We start from the raw sequence: 20,883 nt of genomic DNA, 5'->3' as shown, positions 1-20,883 counted from the left end.
ATCTTAACTTTGGAATGTGCATACATGTAAAGAGATTCCATTTTCAACACTCAGGTACAAGAAAAAAAGAGAGAAAAATTTAAAGAATGCTTTGTATAAAATGTCTAATCTTTGATAATGATACAGATGCCTCAATATATGGAAAGACATTATTAATACATTGAAACTATTTTTAGTTACAGAATTATCTAAATCCTATACAGACTCTCCATCAAGCAATCAGAGCAAGGTTACACAGGAGAACAGCCTGGGGTCAGGAATACCAAGAAGAAAATCACCAAGAATAGCAAATCAGATAGAAACCACTGCACTAAGTCAGGAGCTATCTACCAATGATTCTCGAATATCTAACAAAATGAGAACCAAGAGGGAAAGAAGTCGGTTTCATTTTTCAGTTCAGGAGGCTTCAATTACATCACCCATGCAAAATAAAAGTGGCACATTGCTGGCATCTCCTCCTCCTAGATCCTCCTCTAGGCATCAGTCTTCTGCTGGGAAACAGGTAGAATCCCCCACTCTAAGATCCTCGCTCAGAACAGCATCACCAAGGAAACAAAATACACCTGTTGCTCAGATGACATCACAGTCAACTGGAGGACAGCAGGATTTGTCGGAGGAGGGATCTCCCACTCTGCAGTCCACACCAAGGAGGATACGTCGCAGTTCAGCCATGGCTACTTCACCCTCCAAAACAAGGAACCTGACGGGAACTCCTAGCAGGTGGCAAACTGAAACTGGTAATGGTAGGTTTACATGTTACATGTCTCTCACTTGCTGCATCATTATTGAAAGATCTGTAGACTAGTATCTTTAATACATGTTTTGTAAATGATGATTTGTGGATATTTTTAGAAGGAGCAGAACATTCTGGATTGCATACAGAGAATACTGGTATGTCTTTGGGACCAAACACCCAGGATTTGAATGAAGAAAATGCTTTGTGTGCCAATGTTTCTTCAAGAGAAAGAAACAGATCAGAAGTTTCTGATGAGAATGAGGGCTTAATGGAGACACCAAGAAAAACCACCAGTCTAAATGAAGCACCTTCGTCTACAATGTTAACAAGAAGTAGGCAGGAAGAAAGTTTGGTGAGAAGACCAGATAAAAGCAGTAACCAGAATCTTCAAAACAGAACTCCAAACAGAAGTCTACGGTCGGCAGACTTTCAGAGGGTCAAAATGTCAGCAAGTAAGAAAATCAATCAATCTAGGACTGAAAGCCCATCTCAGATTGAAAGTCCATCAAGAAAAAATACAACACTGAAACAACAGTCAGGTAGAAGGAGTCTGAGGCCAACTGCATCTCCAGCGAAAAACATTACTGAGAGATCACCATTAGCCATGCAACAACCAAGAAACAGTGCGAGCCTGATACATGATACACCTAGTAAGGAGACATTGATAACTCCCGTGTTTGAGCGTACAGCACTGGGACCAAGACATTCCAGTCCTGTATCAAGAACTCATCACATCTCAATGACTGGAGATGAAAACTTACCAGGTAAGCATTAAGCATTAAAAGCATAGTAGCACTATATGTACACACAGTTATAATGCTGTTGAGTAAGCTGATGTTTATTTACTTTTACAAAAAGAATTTGGTTCATGTATGAGAGTTTCTATGTTAAAAAGATAAAATTGTCATTTCAGATGTTTCCATGATTGAGAGTCAGGGAAGAACAGATTTTCAAGATGTAAGCCAAAAAAAAAATTATTTTGGCTTTGCTCTATACAAAACAACTGAACACTCGAGTGAAGAAACCCAAGCTTTGCATTTTTTCTACATGACTGAATTTTAACTTAAATTCTGTTATTTAGGACTTTGACAGAACAGAGTTATTCCGACTTAAAACCCCTCACCTGGGCCCAGCCAGACCTCATGTCCCCACCCCATCTGACACCCCCGCCGACTCCCCCATCTCACAAACTCTGAAGAAAAAACCTCCAGTCAAGTAAGTGTCCCTTAATGATGAAACTGCTTTAATTAAAACATGGTAATTGTGCAAAGATCACAAGAGACATATAGCTCATGTAGAAAAATCAGTTTTAATAATTAAAGCATGATCTTCATGGTATAATCTATTGACAACTGACTTCTCTGTTCATTGTAACCTACTGAAGGTCACAAACTCTGAAGAAACCAAGAGTGAAGGTTCAGTCCAGTACTCTCCCAGCATCTACCATTAAACAGACTTTCAGTCATTTTTGCAAGATGAGGGTGGATAAAGACACACTGCCTGAGCTTGTTAAAATGTATGGAAACCATTTTGTTTTTTAATGAAGAATTTTAACATTTCATAAACTTTCCGTAAAATAAAACTATTGATCATTGATGAAATTCACATTTACCTCTAAATGAATAGTCAACACTTGTGAACTTGAATTCAATGAGACTGAAAAAAAATTAATTATACTGAGGAATGCAAAAGGTAAAAATTTCTAGATATCCAAATTTTATATAGTGTTTAGATTTCAAAGTTCAATTTAATAATTTGTTCTTGATTTTCAAGCTAATTGCTTCATATTTATATGTAGGGTCCAAAAGAATTCAAAATTCAAATCATGACCCCCAGGGAAATTGATGAATTACACTGGCCGAAAAGATTATTTTATAAAATATATAGGAAGAATATTTTGAAAATGATCTTCATTTGCTCATCATGCAGAACAGCCAATGAGAGAGATGTTGAACTACTATTTAAAAGGTTTGTACTTCAGAGTTTACTTTTTCCAGACATGATTTTTTTCAGCTTTAAAGCGGAAATCCGCTATCCGGGGCCATTTTTCCGCTCTTATTTTTCAAAGTTTTATAGAAATATATAGGAAAGTTTTTTAAAATTTGACTTTTACTTTCTTCAAAACAGTTCCATAATTTTTTTATGTGAACGCATTCATTGGTTGTAATTCCTCCTTTCTTCAAATCATGACCCCCGGGGGTAACGCGGGGCCACATGTGGTGTTTCCATTGTTTTATATAGAAATATAAGTAGAAATTTTCAAGTTTATTTTTTACATTCAAAATTTAGCAAAGCCAAAATTGCTCATATGTTATAAAATAAGCATCCCCAGGTAATGTACTTCAAGTTTGTTCAAATCCCCCTGGGGGAGGACGGGGCCACAATGGCCCCCCTTCAGTTTTATATAGAAATATATAGGAAAATTCTTTTTTTGCAATATGTAAAATGATTCTATATGCATAATTTAAGCATTTATAAACAAGTTTCTCAGGTATTGTAGATTCAAGATTATACAAGTTCTGAAAGATTCATGATTCCCGGGGGTAATATAAATTTAAAAAAACAATTTATATAAAACCTCAAACTTTTTAATAGTAAACCAATTACTAAATCTTTTTCCTAGCCACAATGCTCGGGTGAGCGATGTGGCCCAATGAGCCTCTTGTAATAATTAAAGCATGATCATCATGGTTATATATCTATTTCGAAAATTACTTCTCTGCTTATAACCTAGTGAAGGACAAACTCTGAAGAAACCAAGAGTGAAGGTTTAGTGATCTACAGCATCTACCATTAAGGACTTTCAGTCATTTTTGCAAGATTTAAATAGGGTAATTTACAAAGACACACTGCCTGAGCTTGTTAAAATTTCCATTTTGTTTTTTAATGAAAAATTTTAACATTTCATAAACTTTCCAAGACCAAATCTACTGACCCACCTTGTATGAAAATACATTCCTCTAAATGATAGAACTTTCCGTAAAATAAAACTATTGTCAACACTTGACTTGTGAACTTGAACCAATAGGATCTGGAAAAAAATTAATTATACGATGAGGAATGCAAAAGGTTGAAATTTCTAGATATCCATCATATTTGGGATCATACATGTTTGAATTTCAAAGTTCAATTTAATATTATTTGTTCATTGATTTTCAATTCCTTCTTGTTACTTTCAATATACTTTGTGTAAAGAAAAAATACAAAATTCAAGATGAAACTAGGACCATTGTGAATTACACTACAGAAAAGATTTTTTTATGGCAAGGTTCAGAACTGAAGAAATGCCATTGTGCATTACAATTTTACAATGATCTACCAAGCATTTGCTCATCATGCAGGAAGAAGAACCATTGATGAGAGAGATGTTGAACTGCTTCTTAAAAGGTTTGTACTTCAGAGTTTACTTTTTTGCAGCATATGTAAAATGATTCTATATGCATAGCTTTAAGCATTCTAAAAACAAGTTTCTCAATATATGGAGAAAAAGAATTTCATAGATTACTGTAAATCACTTTTTATTCGCGAGAACTTTATTTTCGCGTAATTACGCGAGACAGTGTGCTCATGAAAATTTGATTCTCGCATATAATAGTATTCCTTAAGATGATATAGAGCAATAACCACAATTCGTGAAAATTTTGTCTCGCTAATCAAGATTCAATTACTATCTCGCGAAAATAAGGTGTCGCGAAAATTAAGTGATCTACAGTATACAAGTGCTCTGAAAGATTCCAATTTATTCCTGTATAAAATAATATAAATTTAAAAAAACAATTTATATAAAACCTCTACTTGAACTTGATGCATAAAATTTAAGTCTTTTCCTTGCTTAATAAATCTCCATATCTTTGATAATGTATTTCAAAGGGCATTTCAAGTTCTTTAAATAGTGAAAATTGTAATTTACAAAGCAATTGGTTTTTTTTCCTTTTTTGAATTTTAGGCAGAAATTTATCACCAAGACCACATCACTGACCCACCTTGTAGAAAAATACCTTCCTCTAGAGCTCCGCCAGGAAATCATACCAATAGCTCGATCAGGAAATAAAATATTCCCACAGCGATGATGAAGGGACATTTTGGTTGAACTTTCTAGAAAATTGTTATTTTTATCATACATGTGAATAAATGCTTGGATGCTATAATTTCTTTGAGTGCATTAAAATTTAAATTCCTTCTTAGAAACTATGTGTAAAGAAAAATGTAGTAAATCTAAGATTAAACTAGAACTACTGTGAGCACTGAGCTCACTAAATGATAACCCTGCCTCCCATATGATTATTATGGCAAGGTTCATGTTTTACCCTGGGAGCTAATGCCATTGTGCATTACTACTATTTTACAATAATTTTGGGTCTACCAGGGCAGAACATGGGCTTGGCAATTATAACGGGAGGCAGGGGGTATCATTTAGTGAGCTCAAAGCGCACAGTACCTCTAGTTTTCTTATGAAAGTGGATAGAATGGTGCATCAGTGGCAGACATTTACTAAGAGTAATTTTCTTGTAATTGCTGAATTTAATATTTTACTCAGAGGAAATATTGAACCATAGACATTGTTAGCTCACCTGAGCTGAAAGCTCAAGTGAGCTTTTCTGATCACCAATTTTCCATTTGTCCATCTGTCTGTAACCTTTTTGCATTTTCAACTTCTTCTCAAGAACCACTGGGCAAGTTTTAACCAAATTTGGAACAAAGCATCCATGGGTGACGGGTAGTTTAAATTATTAAAATAAAGGGCCAAGTCTCCTTACAAGGGGAGATAATCAAGAAAAGATAAAAATAGGTTGGGGTTCTTCTCTTTAGAAGAACCACTTGGCCAGGAAACCTGAAATTTACTTGGAAGCATCCTGGGATAGTGTAGATTTTAACTTGTGTAAATCATGACTTTCAGGGGTAGGGCAGAGCCACAATAGGGAATCCAAGTTTATAGGAAAAATCTTCCTTCTCAAGAACCACTGGTCCAGAAAAGCTGAAATTTATGTGGAAGCATCCTGGGTATTGTAGGTTATGACTCTTGGGGGTAGGGTGGGGTCACAATAGGTATTACAAGGGGGAAATTTAGTGTACAGCATGGCCTAAGTTACTCAAGTGAGCAATGTGGCCCATGAGCCTCTTGTTTTAAAACTTGTACCTATGACCTTGTACTTGCCAAATGACACAAGTCAAGAATGAACTACAATATACAGCATGTCATAGAAATCCTTGTGCAAAAAGTGAGTTTCCAATATTTATCCATTAAAAAATATGGCCAGGGCAGTGTTGTACTTTATTCTTGTAATGGGATTGTGTACGTCAGCCTAGTTGTTAGAGCAACTGCACAGTAAGCGGGAGGTTCTGGGTTTGAGTCCCAGTCTGAATGACATTTTTCCCTGCCTTTTACATTTGGCGCCCAACCATAAAACCAAACGGTGATATAGAAGTCTCTGTGAAGTTTTCAGGATAGAAAACCTCAAGAAAAGGGAGAAAAGTGTAACGGGGATTGGGTACATCGACCGTTAGTTCAGTGGTTAGAGCACCTGCACGGTTATGCGGGAGGTCCTGGGTTTGAGTCCCAGTCTTGCCAACATTTTTCTCCGCCTGTAACATTCTGTTACAGACTTTGAACTTGCACAATCATAAAGACACAATTCCTATGATCATGTGTACTCTTTGAATAAAGAAAGAACTCCAATGGAAAGTTATGGAAAGGACATAATTTACCCTATACACATTTTCTGCCAGTGATCTTGAACCATTAGATCATAAAACAAAACAATCTCTATAGTTAAAAATCTTAAAATCAGTTCTGAGGGAAATTCAAAGCTATTAGTATTAGAAACAACAAATCCAGTCAAAAAAGTTTTAATGAATATATTTATTAATGAAATAATTAAAGTTTAAGTATGGTATTTCAGTCAAGAGGTGATGCAATGTTCAGGTAGCACTTTTATTTATAGAATCACATATTGTCTCTACTTCTTCTCAGCCTGGTACTGATAATGGAGATCAAACACATCTGTCTGAGAGATGAACTCCCATCCTGTCTCCTTCATATGGTACACTACAAGATGGAAAATAAAATCATATCATTTTATTAGATATATAAATTCCAATCCCGTTTCTATTCCAATCCTGTTTCTTTCATATACTGCAGACGTACTTTTTTTCCACGGAATCATAATTCCGCGGAATCTCAATTTTTGTTTAATCCGCGGGTTGAAAATTACGCGGATTTCTCAGACTGTCATTATATGCCTTACATTTATATTAAGTACGCTTGGACAAATTTCCGCGGAAAATTTGTGACCGCGTACATAGCGTAAATTAATACCACGCGGAAAAAAGTACATCTACAGTATATGCTTCACTGCAATATAAAATTACATGTACATGATTCTATAGGAGATATAAATTTCCTTCATATGATACAGTTCAAGACAGATGAAATCCGTTCATTCTAAGGGAAATAAAGTAAAACTACAGCAATGCTGTTTGTCATAAATGCAGGATTAAAATTTAAAGGAAAAAACATGTAAACCAAGTTACATTAGATAGCCAAGTAAAAATGTATCCCTGAACTCCTCCTTGATAGATTTATTAAATATATTACAGCCATCCAGCAAATTAATAATTGAGTAATCATTTGTGTGTGATGCAATTTAATTGGATGCCCTCGAACGTTCAAGCGTGAGCTATAAAACTAAGCTACGTCAGCCAATGGGAGATGAGTAGATGTGAACTGGACACTTGGTTATCTAAAATGAAACCAAGTATTAAAACATCATTAGGATTTTCCAAAAGTGAGTGTGTGCTTACAGTTGACGACTCCACCACTGTATGCGTCCCTGTGGGTGGCGTGGTAGATTGACCTCCTCCCTAAGTCAATAGCTTCCTCCACTGAGAGGTCATAACGATATCCACTGTCCAAAACACCATAGGCATAAACTGACCCAGAACCCACCGAGTATATATTGTTTGACATTCTTTCTCCATCACTGTCCACATAGTAAAGACCAGGTCCCTGAAATGAGAATCAACTTATCTTTTAGCAGCTTGCATCTTTGCTTGCATTTGCTAAATAAAGATTTTCATTGGAATATTACTGAGAGTGAAGAAATGATATTTCTCCACAGATTCTTTTTAGTTCCTTTAATTTGAACAATGTGGCATATGAATTCTGAGTCATAGTATGGTCAGGATTTTATGCAAGAGCACCATAATACAAAAAGCTCTTAGACAGACATTTTCATTTTAGACTGCAAAAATTAATACATGCTGTATATAAAAGTGAAGACTGATCATTTGGTAAACATCACTTTAGCATCAATTTTAGACAAAAATCAATTGCAGGAAAGAAAATCTTACAAAATCTTACCCTTTTATCCCATCCACAAATCATAGTTCCCTACAATGTAAAAATGCTTCTTTAAAATACATTAAAAAAAATAAACACTTCATAAGGAAAGAAAGAGAGAGGTCTAAACTGAATGTCTATTAGAGGCATTAAGAAACTGAATTGCTGTTCAAATAATAAGCATTGAAGTCCACCTTCTGCAGATGAATGGGTCTGATATGATGCATGCGAGTAAATTTACAAATAAAATCCATCTTACCATAGACAGCCCCATCCCTTTATAGTTGTACACAATATTAGCCAATAATTTGGATGCTGCGGCTACTGATATTCTCTCCTTATTCCGTAACTCGTATATTCTAGAAATATATATGCAATTTTCTAGCAATACTTTTTCTACATTTTTTTAAAACTACATGTAGTATGTTGGTGTGATTTACATATTACAGTATTCATTGGCTAATAAGGAATCTTCATTGTGAAATATTAAGGAGTCACAATGAACTAACAGAATCTGTTGAACTTACCGACACTGTCTGGCCAGTACCCTTTCCCAGTAGGCACAGTCAGCTGCCCCACCGGCCATGGTCCCCAGTAAATAAGGATTTATTTCGATCACTTTCTTTACTGTCTGGGATTCTGTAAAACAATTAAACTGTATCACTCATCTATTTATTTTTTTTATCCACAAAATGATGCAACTTATAGGAGTACAGTGTATATGCAATGTATTCATGTAAAGTCATTGTCTAGAATAATAGACTTTAGAGGTCACCCAGGTTCAAACACAGATTTGAATGAATAAATGAATCGGGTGACATACATTGTATCACAAGTTGGTCACTCTTTAAGTGTTCTATCTTGATAAATGTTTTTAAAGTTAACAGACTGCCATGGTTATATTAACTGCAGGAATGACTTTACTTTACCGGTCCCTTGAAAAACGCGCTAAAATGTAGTGTCGCTGAACGCAACTTCACTATTTATGTACTAGATACATGTAGCATGAGCGATTGAAAAAAATTTAAAATAGGACATTTTTGGCCATTTGACCACAAATTCGTATTCTACGGTTAAAAGTTTAGTTTAAAACTTTGTTTTTAAATGAAGTTTTTGACCTCGTTCTTTGAAAAAAAATAATAAATACTGTTTATTTATTGAAAAATTGACAAGAATTAATTGTCAAAGAAGCGTGTGCAGGGCATGCTTAGTGTCATTTCTTTGGGACTTAGCCATTCTTCCATGTAAACAAACCAACAAAATGCTGTTGAACCTGTATTGTGATCTTGCAAAAATTACAGAAGCAACTGAATTTATTAATTTATCTAAAACAACGACTCCCTAACTGTTATCTCTCAGAAGGTATGCAAGGACTAAGACGTTTAGACAAAATCTCATGGGTAGATGCTAGCAGGGTTGGAAATTACAGCCCGCCCGACCGCCCGAGACGGTCTGTTTTTCAGGCGGACGGGTACAAAACTGCTGTTGACAGCCCGGTGGTCGGGCTAATTTTAATAGCCAGATCTTATTTTTATACCGAGAATTTATTTAGTTTATTAACAAAAATCTACAGACCACGTGGTGTATCTCACTAATTTATAAACCTGTCTGGTTTTATTACTGCTGAATTAAGTGAAACTGCAGGGCACCTGTTTTGCTACTGCATCGAATACTCTGTCGGAACTCCTCTAGATTTTACACTCGGGTGTATGAAAAAGTCCATTGTTACTAAGTGCAAAACAGCTGGGCAGCTATCGATGTCTTACCAAAGATGATTGTGTGAAATGATTTTAGATCTTTTTATCGTCAAATAATTTATTCATGCTGTACTGTGATACAGACATATTTTTACTATTTAATTGTCGAGTTTTTAACCGTCTAAGAAGTTATACGTCTTGATAATCATAAGTAGTTCAATCAGCATGCAGTTAAGTGCATCATTTTTTTTTTTTAGAAAAAGAATTTAAAATTGAAAACGAATTTTGAAGAGAACAAAATAATGACTATGCCAAGAGCTGAAAATCTTAAACAAGAAGAGAAAAAAGGGGGTTCATCTTTTAAAGGTTAATTGTGTTAATTGTGTAAAAAATTAATTTTTTAACCTAGGTTGTTTAAATAATACCAGGGACCTACATACTATAGGTCCCTGATAATACAAAATAACTATTATAATGTATTTATAAGTTATAAACAATGATTTATGAAATGTTTTTATTTCTAAAGAGTTTAATAATGATTAAGGTGCACCACGTAATCCAAGAACTCGTCTCCCTAAATTTCTCTGAGGGAGAAGTGAACTCTCCATTAATTTTGGGACTAGGTTGGTCCATGGAAGATTTATATAGATCACTGATGACTAGATTAATTAATAGTTTTAAAGCATGTTAAACTTAAAATATGCATCCCCTGGTTTATGATCAGATATGGTTTCCAATGTTGTGTAAAATGTGAAAATTGCAAGGGGATGTAAGTCCTATGTTACAAGTGTAAATATAAGCTTTATTTATATAGTAAATTCATAATGATGAGCATTTTATCAGGACTGGTAGATTTCGAGCAGGACTGGTAACTTTTAAAAGTAGCCAGCCCTGTGGCTGGCTGCAATTTTATGCGAATTTCCAACCCTGATGCTAGACTAATAATGTGCAAGGACTAACCCTAATCTCTGGGATGGGTGCTAGACTAACCCTAATCAGTCGAATACTTGTGCAAGAACTAACCCTTATCTCTCAGGTAGGTGCAAGACTAACTCTAATCAGTCGAAAAGTGTGCAAGACTAACCCTTGTCAGTCGAGTGACGTAAATGTTAAATGTCGCATCAGACCTAAAACATTGATTGAAGTGTGGTCCAGTTTGGTTTTCATTTAATCATCTGTTTTGCCATATTATTATTATTAAGCCTTTGTAGAAAGTTAAAAGGGGGGGATTTAAACGAGTTAACTTTCCTATAGAGAATAGTACAACTTAGATACTAGGCCTAAAAAAAAAAATATGTTTGTTTCCTGTAACCAGACCGACCCATTAAAATTACCCCCGGGTGGATTTTTTTTTCTGACAAATGGCAAAACTTCGTTTGATCAATCAGCTGATTCCATTTATCAGAAAAAAATAGCTTGTAGCTTAACTTGAGACATAAAATATGTCAACCTATTTTACATTTACCTTAGTTATAAAGAGTAATCATTATTGTAACAACAATTTCCCCCTTCAACTTTCTGAAGTTCGTTTTCTTCCGCTAGGCAGCCATTTTGGATGCCATGTTGGGTGTCCACTGTAAATATGACACCTGGTATATTCAGTCCGGGGATGCTAGACTATTCAAAAGCAAAAAAAAAAAAAAGAAAAAAAAAAAAAAAAAGAATTCCCAACCTACCGACCCTTAATTTTTCAGGAAACAAACACATTTTTTTTAAGCCCTAAGAATGTTCTATCTTTAAATTAATTTAATAATGTCGTATGGCCCTGGTTTAACAGCTGCACTCACACAAAAAGCCAAACCATAAAAGTATTGCTGTATTCCTACAGATTGATTTTTCTTAAATACCTATAGATGGTCCAGCTGTAGCTCTAGAGTCCACTGCAACAATAACACCATGTTGAAATTTGAAAGCAAGAGTTGTAGTTCCGTGGTCAAAATGGATCTTGACTTCGCTGTTAGGGTTTGTAAATTCTTTCAAATTCTCAACCGGCTAAATAAAACAAAATCTTAATTTAGTTTATTTACATTTTGAAATATTTGAGGAAATTCGAATTACTTGAATGAGAATGCAAAGTTTGATTATTTCTTTTATAATTGTTCTCTTACGTCAATGCCATAAGGTACAGTAAAGTTGTTTGTTGTAGCTAATACATCGCTTAATAAATGTGTTGGTGTTCCTCCAAAATCGCTCAGAAGTCCATTTTTAAACTGGTTTGTTTTCAAGCCACAGGCATCGGCCAGCGCCATGATGATTATTATTTTCCAAATTGCAGTATCGGGCTGACTATTAAATTTTTAATGAATGACCAAAAAAATTTGTTTTTTTTTTAATTTTTGGTTATATAAAGACATATGCAAAAAAGAAATAAAATTAGACAAAAATTACACTTTTAACAATTTTTCTGCAGAAATCTTTATATACTTCCGGATGTCTGCTATCAGCTGATTTCATGGCTGATGTGTTAGAAATTTTACTTACTTTTTTCACTATTGCTGTTGCACTGGTCGCAGTAATACTTTTTATAGGCTGTGGTAAGTTATATTAGAATTTGACAATTGTCAGTCTGGTTATAGCACTGTTGTTCTGTGCTTCATTCCAAATGGGATTATTGTTTCCAAAGCATATCTTTCTACTTTCTATTCATGAAGTGATGAACAATGAAATACAAGAACTGGGGAACTTCATGAAGCAGACTGGGTTATGACATTGTGAAAATCGCCATAGGATGCCTTTGTACTGTCATATTTGCTTGTGACTGTGAGCAAAAACAGTAGTAACAGTCTGTGCGTTAAATACATGCTCTGATTCTGAACAGGAAAGGGGGGGGGGCTGTCAAACCACCAGCTTATTCAGTTCATAATGTACAGTATGATATTTGGTATTTACAACACAACAGAAGAGTTTTTTTTTATAGGTATATTAATTACTTCCTTTACAGGATGGTATCTTGTATGGAAACTTTTCTTGTCCAAATTCAAGTTTGTACAAGAACTTCTTGGGAAAAATGAAGGGGATAGTGTGGAGGTGACACCAAAGAAATCAAGGGCAAAGGTCAGGAGGGATTAGTTTGAAGATCCAGGGCAAAGTGATGACTGCATCTTTTGCTGATGTGGATTACTGGACCAGTGTGATAATGCCAAATAGTACTCCCAAATTATTTTTTGAAAGATTAATATAGAGCAAAAAAAATGTGTGAAAACAAGATTGGTGCAAAGCAGTACAGTGTGCATAGCTTTGTGGAGCATTCTGATTATAGATACAGACATAACATAAACATTTGTGCATTCATGTTCAGTTTCCGATAGTCTGCACAAAAATTAAGGGATTCATTGCATTGTATCCTGAAATGTTGCAAATAAGAGTAAATTATATTGCATTGCATATTTTTAATATAACTTTTTTTTTTAATAATGAGATTTGACTGTGTTTAAAAAAAACGTAGAGACTTGCCATGCAAGCAGCTTTAAAATGCTAATGTATTTTATACCTCAGTAACTACTTGTTTGAAATGAAAGAAGACATGCATTGTTCTTTGTTACATAGCTTACTAGAATGAATGACAATGAAAGATGCATCTTCCTAAATGTACCTATTGTGAAGAACAAGAGACAGTTTTATTTATATTTATATTTTTTGAAAATGTTTTAAAGGAATGAACATGTACAACTATTTTAGTGGATCTGAGATACAATATTTCAGTTAATCATGCTTTTATGAGCTTCCATGTCACAATTCTTGCTAATTTCCAGGTTGTAGAATTATTTAAAATCTGATGATGTGTAACTTGAAGTTTTTGTAATTGTTATTTTAACCTATTACTGTGGAGAACTAGTTGTATATTATGTTCTTCAAGATAATCTCAACATTTGCATAATTAGAGTTTTCATGAATAAAATGTGATTTAAATTTGTCTGCATCATATAGTTTTTGCATCTGACCTCGAGTTGAGTAGTATAAACTATAACTATACATATTACCCTTTTGAAACAATAAAAAGACAATTTTAACAAATTCATTTTTTAGATTTTATAAGCTTTTAAGGCTTTACTATTACAAACACATCTGAATTTTTCTCCAGTTATTTCTAGTAATTAGAGTCAATGTGAACATACTTTCACATAATTATGATATCAAGCAAACAAGAATATTTATTGAATTACACAGTAAAAGTCATAAATAATATATAATCATAGACCTAAAGTGCTTTAGGTCTATGATGTAGGTCTATGATATACTAGTAATGTATACATTGTATTTTAAATGCTATTATGAAGTCTCTATAAATGCTTGTCATTTTCTATGTATTCCTATTATATAAAGATAACAAGCAGTAATAAAGCTCATAAGTTAATTGAAACAATTTAAATCCAGTGCAGAGCAAACTATTACACTACTTCTGAAAAAAAGATGAGGGATCAGGCACCATGGGGAAGTAAGCATCCCATGTTGACTAGTCATGCCTGCTATGTGTTCTGTGTCATGATTAAGGACCCTCTCTACACCAGTGATGCGCAAAATGTATGTTGGACATTGAGAAAAATATATTCTATAAAGGTGTTGATATTGAGCTTATTCATACTTACTATATGGTATGTAGAATTTACCCCCAGGAAAGAAAATCAAACACAACACAGTATCAGTAAATAGAAATCACTGTTGTTTACTTCCACAAGGAAAATACATGTAAATAACATGTTCAATTAACTTATCTTGGCCTATAAAATGTTATGAATACTTGAATTGATTATAAATTGTGCATTATTGATTTCTATATGTTAGAATTAATATTTAAGGGCAGGTCACTCTAACAGCAGAAGAATACCAAAGAATCTGAACTCTTTAGTGTGCAGTGTAGAGAGGCCCTGGTTCTTAAGTAAATTAGAAAATACGTAAATAAGTCAGTGTGAAAATCAACAATTTATTTTTTTTAAAAATGAAAGCCAACATTTGACTGGATAAAAATATGCATTTAATTTGTTGAATATTGATTTTAAACAATACTATTGATATCTTAGTATCATCAACTTGTTTGTCAATATATTGCCTTGTTTGAGAAATTGTTCGTATGTAGACTCCTGCGATTCGATTCAATTCAACCGAGAGGCATAAATTCCAAATGCAGATGATAATGGTATTTTGCAACATGCATGTACTTTGAAAATTTTGATGACCTAGGGTTTAATTGTGTAATTATTTTAGAAAGTATGTTTGATAGTGCTTACATATATCGATTAATTTAGGGGGGGGGGGGTCCTTTTGCAAGAAAAATATAAATTTATTCGAAGTATAAAGTAAATAAAAAAATAAATCTATTATAGCTACAAAAGATTTGGAATTGTTAAGAGCATTACTTCGATTGATCTCCAACAGCTTGTGAAGATCTGATCTTGAGGGGGTACACGCCCTTCGCTGAAATTTGCGGCGTACATAGCAAGGTAACTTAAATGACCCCTGACCCATGTTATGTTGGTCGGAAAAGTCATGCATACTTGGTCCGCGTCTATTCATTAATCTTGATTCAGTTATAAAGAAACTTGTACGAAAATTCGACTGCTGCTGGACTACGAGCGAGTTGTTGCACTTTAACCCCCCCCCCCAAAAAAAAAGGGGGAGGGGTCACACAAGGTAAGTTTCTCACATCATTAAAAATTTTGAATATCAAGAAAGTCAGTTTCCTTAAGAAATATGGCTCCCCTCGCCATTTAAGACTTGGAGGGTCCGATTTCCCAAGAGGGTAAGGTCATCGTCTCCTTATATATTAGCACTGTCAGATCGATGCCATTCTGACCATCTGTGCGTCACACTTTACGTCTAGCTCAGTATCAAATAAAATGTCCAAGAAAGGTTTAATGATGCACCGATACAAAAGAGGCTGAGCTTTTTGACTTTGGCTAAAATTCATGACCTTGACCTTACCCGTGACATTGATTTCACTATTCCCAAATGGTGTTTTAGTCAGTTTCAAAGCAACCACTGAAGATACAAAGCGGATTTCTTATGCAATCACATTTTAGATAATTATCTAAAATTTTTCAACTGCGGCATTATTTTCTTACCTTGACATTCCTTGTGATCTTGACCAATCTATTACCTATATATTTTGTGATAAAAATTTTAAATCAATTGATTTCAAAGCGATTAGTGAAGATATTCAAAACTAACACAACAATACATTTTAGTCGAAGATACGCAATTGTCAACATTTCCGATCTTGACATTTCATTTGACCTTGAACATGCACCCTTACCTTTTTAATCGTTTGTTTTTAATACCTATAATTATTTCATTTCCTATTAATAATGGTATTTAATGGCTACATTACCGGAAATTTGATTTCTTAAAAAATATATATTAGTACATGTATTTGTTCTTTCATTGGTAAAAATGTCAACTTTTTACAATGTAATTTTTAGGTGACATATTCTCAGTGGCAAAGTCCATGTTTTGCTCTGGGAAACCCGAAATAAGTGTCAGATCAAAAAGTAAAATAGAAGGTGCATGCACAATGGCATCATGTAATAAAGAATATGTGAACGTATCATTAAATTTGATACAGTGAAATAGAAGTTGTGGATAAGAGATGGGTACTCCAAAGCGTAACAGACGGACGTACAGACGGACATCCCCATCACTTTAAAACATCGAGGTCTTAAAACGTGGGAAGAAAGGGGGTGGCTGAAGGTTGTCCGTCTGCAGTCAGATCCTTTGACATATAAACCTCGTTATTTCGAACTCAATGGGACCTAATGAAAACATTTAGACACCCGAGGATTCGAGATACCTAGAATAAAATACACAAGAAGTAATTGGGACTTCATTTCGAGATATGGTATTCGAATTACATATTTATAGGATACAAAAAAACCAACAACAAACAAAACAAGTTAACTGTCTAACTCACAAAATACCAGTTCATGATTTATGTTCAACAAAACCAGTTTTAGCTGTTAAACCAAGAAAAACTGGTTCCGTAATTTTAATATATGCACAACCATAATGAAATTTACATATAATATGAAAAAAGTGAAATTATATATTCACATGTTCATGAAATCCTGGAAATTCCTGTAAAATTAAGAATGGTACATTGATTTATACTAATGACAATGTCATGGAGACTAACATGTACATGCATATTGCAGATACCTGTGCGAGAGGAGGGGGAGAGGGGTCACTCATTCTTAATACAAAATGTAAACTCATATTAACTATAAGGTTTAATTAAAGATGATGGCGCAATGGAATCAGTACCCGAAACATTCACGTCTTGAAAAAGTCAACGTCTTGACATAAATACAGTTCATCTGCTAAATATCCAGTTAAGGAGAGATTTTAAAGATATTTTTAAGATCAACCCCATTATTGGTGAATTTTATCAATTATCTTTTAATAAAAAAAAACATATTACTGGGGCCCGTTTTACAAAATAACTTACGACTAAGACCAAAAACATCAGATGATTGTAAAATTTTTCAAAATTAATGATTCTCTTTGAAATTTTTTGTGTAAAAATATCTTACCACACTCCTTTAAAGAAAGTGAAAATGATTTTCGATATAAAGTTAATTAATTAAAAGGTTATTTGAAGAATTGAATTTGGTCTTAAGTCTTAAGTCCTTTTGTAAAACGGGCCCCTGCAGTATTAGGTATGGGTGTGTTTCTTTTTATCAAAAGAAAAATAAGTTACTTCAAGTGCCTGTGATTATTTACTAGAACTTGCTTGTCTGACGTCCAAAAGGTTTCTTAAATATTAGTTTCCAAAAGAATTGGGTCCACCTCTCAATCATCAGTAGATAGATATATAATTTTTGTGTTCCTTCACTTAATTTGGCCAAAGCTAGCTATTTATGGGAAGAAACTGAATATGTTCAAATGTTTATGGAGGACCTATAACGGCAAGATACGTGGAATTTAGCTACTGAATTTTGCAATATACACAAAAGGACTGTTGGGAACGAACAAACTTGGTCCAAATTCAGTCATGGCAATTTGTCCGCGACGCGCACATATTGCATGTGGTGTTTTAATTCCATCGTTTTCGGTAACAAATTTGTCCTGAATTAGGTGGCCTTCTTCGGAGACGACTTGTACAGAATTGTTATCCAAACAAATGAATATTTTCCCATCCTGGTCACAAGCCAATCCCCAGGGAGAGTACTGGGTAGAATAGGTCCAGTCTAATTGGCTAGTTTCGAAGTTGAGGCTTACAATGTGTTTCTGCTCCTTGTCGGTGACGATCACTCTCCCTGCAGAGGTAACAGACAGGAAGCGCGGGCATCGTAAAGAGTAAGACCGTTCAATCGATTTTAACACGTGACCTCCTCTATCGATGACGTCAATGGACATTCTGCCTTGGATGCAGGACACTACAAAGTCCCCACTCTGCATCTGAGCGATCCCTTCGTAAGCTTTGTTGGTACGCACAGTCCCTTTAACATTCAATCCTCGTTCTGTTGATATTATCGTAATGGTTCTTTTATCTGGTTGTGTCACTGCGACGTCTGTAGGACAAGACACGTTGCAGATTGAAACTGGTTTTTCTAAGGGCAATGTGAGATTCAGAGCCTGTGAGGATATAGACACTTGTCGAACCATCTCATTTAAGTTGTCTGTTACAACAATGGTATTTCCAACAAAAACGACACCTGTCAAATGCCAAGCAGATACTGCCTCTGAGGCCACTTTGACATTGACTTTGCTGATCGTTCTCGTTGGCCGTGGTTCTCGTGTAGGCCGAGGAGTGTTTGTCGGTCGGACAGCTCCAGTGGATGTCTGCCTTTGGTATTCCTGAGATGGGTTCCCACTGCGTACGTTGTTTCTGGTTTGGTCCCGTCTGTTGGGTGGTCTTCTGGCGTTGTTTCTACTACCACGTGTAACCTTAAGGGTACCGATTGGTGGAGGATTACGTAGGAAACTTTCAAATGAAGTATTGGTGACAACATCGAGTTGCATTCCGGCATTTTGATTGGCAGTTTGCATGGCAGTGTCAAACTCGTCTGCTTGTGTTTCCATCCTGGGTAGAATATTCAAAACCTCAGCACTATAATTAATATTGCACATGTTTTCAAAAGTAAGCTTTGTCGATTCTATGTTTTCAAGAACAGAGTTTAGCTGCTGGTTTTCGCCCGCGAAATTCACTGTTGCCTCGTTTACTTGCTGACGAAGAACTTCCACTTGTTGGAGAATCACTTGGAAAAACGTACCTAGTTTTGCTTCTATGTCATTCAGTGTATTCAATGCTCTTTCTTTACTGCTTGTGAAGGTGCCGTTTAGGATTCCATCTCCCCGATTCAACCTTTGAATCTTTTGAATCTGAGTTTCGAATCTTCTTTTCAATGCTTGAATTCTTGGCCTCTGTCTCTCCATCGCTTCGGACACAGAGACACACTCACACGTCCTTTTTCTGTGTTCTCTCACGGCACACACTGGACATATTGAAGCACTACAACCAAGACAGAAGAACTCAATCTGTCTGTCAGGATGCTTTTCACATCGAGGACCATTAGAACTTCCCGCCACTTCGCCCTCTGTCGTCTGTTCGGTGTTCTGGGAAGCATTTGCTCCGACTGGCGGAGGACCCCCGCCTTCGTGCGAGGCTACAGCTTGTACTAAACTCACAAGAAAGGTGTCTGTGGGGAAAGCGTCCGCCCATTGCTTTGGATTTAGACCCACTTTCGGTCGCTTCACAAGGGATCGGTCATTTGGGCAATTGAACCCTTGAGCCGCACGGTCCGTAACTGTCAAAGTAATATGGTCGTTTAAACATTGACGACAAAATGTATGCCCACACGGTAGTAGTTTAGGGTTTTCATATCTTCCTAAACAAATGCTGCAAATTAAGTAGTCGTTTTCAACATTTTTAACCACACGTTGAGCCATGAAATATGTTATAATTCACAACCAGAAATGTCACTTAAATTCCATATTTAATCAATACATGTATATTCTCCTGAGTTGTACACATGAAATGTGCGAGATAGAGAGCTTAAATTTCTTTTCGTCAAGATTTATGAACATTTAAACATTCAACATTATTGAACCTAATCCAAAACCAACACACATAGAAATATCTCGGTAACCTTATAAAGCACCCAGCATTTAAATGTTCACGTGGTATTTTTTGTAAAGGATCATTTACTTACGTAGATACACGTACACTGAAGTTCTCTTCGATTTAAAACACTCACAAATTTCGGAGTTTTATTGGGGGTGTCATATAAATTTATATCTTTTATAATTAAATGTTCTCCCCTGCCTCCCTTTCAACTTAATTACCATCGAAAAAAAGATGCATATGATGGTGGTGTTTGCTGCATCTGCATCATAAATTGCATGTGCACTTTGAAATAAAATAAATATATAATTGGAGTAGGTGGGGTGGTGGTACTTTTCTCAAAACATAAAGCATGGATTTTATTATCCAGAGTTTTTACCAAAAGGCTGGTTGCCCCCCTTTTACCCTGGTTCAATCATTGTTATTTGGTAAAATATTAAAAAGAATTAGGTTTAGTAAACTTGGAACTCCCCACCTCACCCCCTCAAGACACAAACACGCAAAATAGCCACTGGGATTGTCGAGTTTGAAAGCAGTCCCCCCTTTTTTTGCTTGTCAAATTTTTGTTTAGGTGAGTAGATTTTCCTTCTGGATGTTCCCTTCCCTTTCAGAACCCCCAAACATGCTTATATTATAATATTTTTAGGGAATCCACCAATCAAATTAAAATTAGATTTGTACACTACAATTGTATATATTTGCTCCTCTGCTATATGCTTCAATACGAAAATTGAGTACAGGAGCAAAAATACAACACAAATAAGTTTAGGGAATTGAATGCCCCTAGAAAGACTGAAATGATGTAAAAATCTTAGATAAAAAAAAATCCAACATCGAATCAAATGAAAAAGGAACAAGATGTGTTTGTGAAACACTGATGCCACCATATGGCAATATAGCGAACTTCAAGGTTAAACTTAAATGCAAATCAAACTAGTGCTAATTGTAACGGGGACCGTTACAGATGTTCCCCAAACGCTCCCCAACTACCTTTTGGTGCCATATTCCCTGTAAGCTTCATTAAATAAGACAAACTCTATGCATCTGAGATTTT

The 20,883-nt window shown here is 35.2% G+C and overlaps 3 protein-coding genes across 3 annotated transcripts; 1 reads left to right on the top strand and 2 right to left on the bottom strand.

Moving 5' to 3' along the window:
• The first annotated feature begins 14 nt into the window (after positions 1–14).
• Positions 15–2,277, top strand: LOC134269259 (serine/arginine repetitive matrix protein 2-like). The gene is made up of 6 exons (XM_062751463.1): positions 15–54; positions 177–743; positions 853–1,500; positions 1,650–1,693; positions 1,818–1,951; positions 2,121–2,277. Exons 1-6 carry the CDS (start codon positions 15–17, stop codon positions 2,275–2,277), a joined length of 1,590 nt encoding a protein of 529 aa, XP_062607447.1.
• A 4,301-nt stretch (positions 2,278–6,578) lies between these two features.
• Positions 6,579–12,021, bottom strand: LOC134269256 (proteasome subunit beta type-5-like). The gene is made up of 7 exons (XM_062751462.1): positions 11,881–12,021; positions 11,620–11,764; positions 8,603–8,714; positions 8,335–8,434; positions 8,097–8,126; positions 7,538–7,742; positions 6,579–6,782 (listed from the first exon to the last, which is right to left on the bottom strand). The coding sequence occupies exons 1-7, from the start codon at positions 12,019–12,021 to the stop codon at positions 6,694–6,696; spliced, it is 822 nt and encodes a 273-aa protein (XP_062607446.1). The 3' UTR covers positions 6,579–6,693.
• A 5,361-nt stretch (positions 12,022–17,382) lies between these two features.
• LOC134269255 (E3 ubiquitin-protein ligase TRIM56-like) lies at positions 17,383–19,751 on the bottom strand. Its single transcript, XM_062751461.1, has one exon. It carries the CDS (start codon positions 19,652–19,654, stop codon positions 17,687–17,689), a length of 1,968 nt encoding a protein of 655 aa, XP_062607445.1. The 5' UTR covers positions 19,655–19,751; the 3' UTR covers positions 17,383–17,686.
• Positions 19,752–20,883: the final 1,132 nt, after the last annotated feature.

The sequence above is a fragment of the Saccostrea cucullata genome, unplaced genomic scaffold (genome assembly GCF_032062105.1).
Source record: "Saccostrea cucullata isolate Sc308-1 unplaced genomic scaffold, CSIRO_AGI_Scuc_v1 ctg921, whole genome shotgun sequence".
Taxonomy (NCBI): Eukaryota; Metazoa; Mollusca; class Bivalvia; order Ostreida; family Ostreidae; genus Saccostrea; species Saccostrea cuccullata.
Note: the sequence above shows the minus strand (reverse complement) of the source record. Positions and strands in the feature narration are given on the sequence as shown.

Bases quoted from the DNA above. Each gene is read 5' to 3' on its own strand.
- LOC134269259 (XM_062751463.1), top strand. From the start codon at position 15: ATGTGCATACATGTAAAGAGATTCCATTTTCAACACTCAG. The intron at 744-852 runs GTAGGTTTACAT...GGATATTTTTAG, and splicing joins GCAAACTGAAACTGGTAATG to AAGGAGCAGAACATTCTGGA. The intron at 1,694-1,817 runs GTAAGCCAAAAA...TCTGTTATTTAG, and splicing joins GAAGAACAGATTTTCAAGAT to GACTTTGACAGAACAGAGTT.
- LOC134269256 (XM_062751462.1), bottom strand. From the start codon at position 12,021: ATGGCGCTGGCCGATGCCTGTGGCTTGAAAACAAACCAGTTTAAAAAT. The intron at 8,127-8,334 runs GTAAGATGGATT...TTTACATTGTAG, and splicing joins AAGGGATGGGGCTGTCTATG to GGAACTATGATTTGTGGATG. The intron at 6,783-7,537 runs GTAAGCACACAC...TCCATCTTGTAG, and splicing joins CAGTGGTGGAGTCGTCAACT to TGTACCATATGAAGGAGACA.
- LOC134269255 (XM_062751461.1), bottom strand. From the start codon at position 19,654: ATGGCTCAACGTGTGGTTAAAAATGTTGAAAACGACTACTTAATTTGC.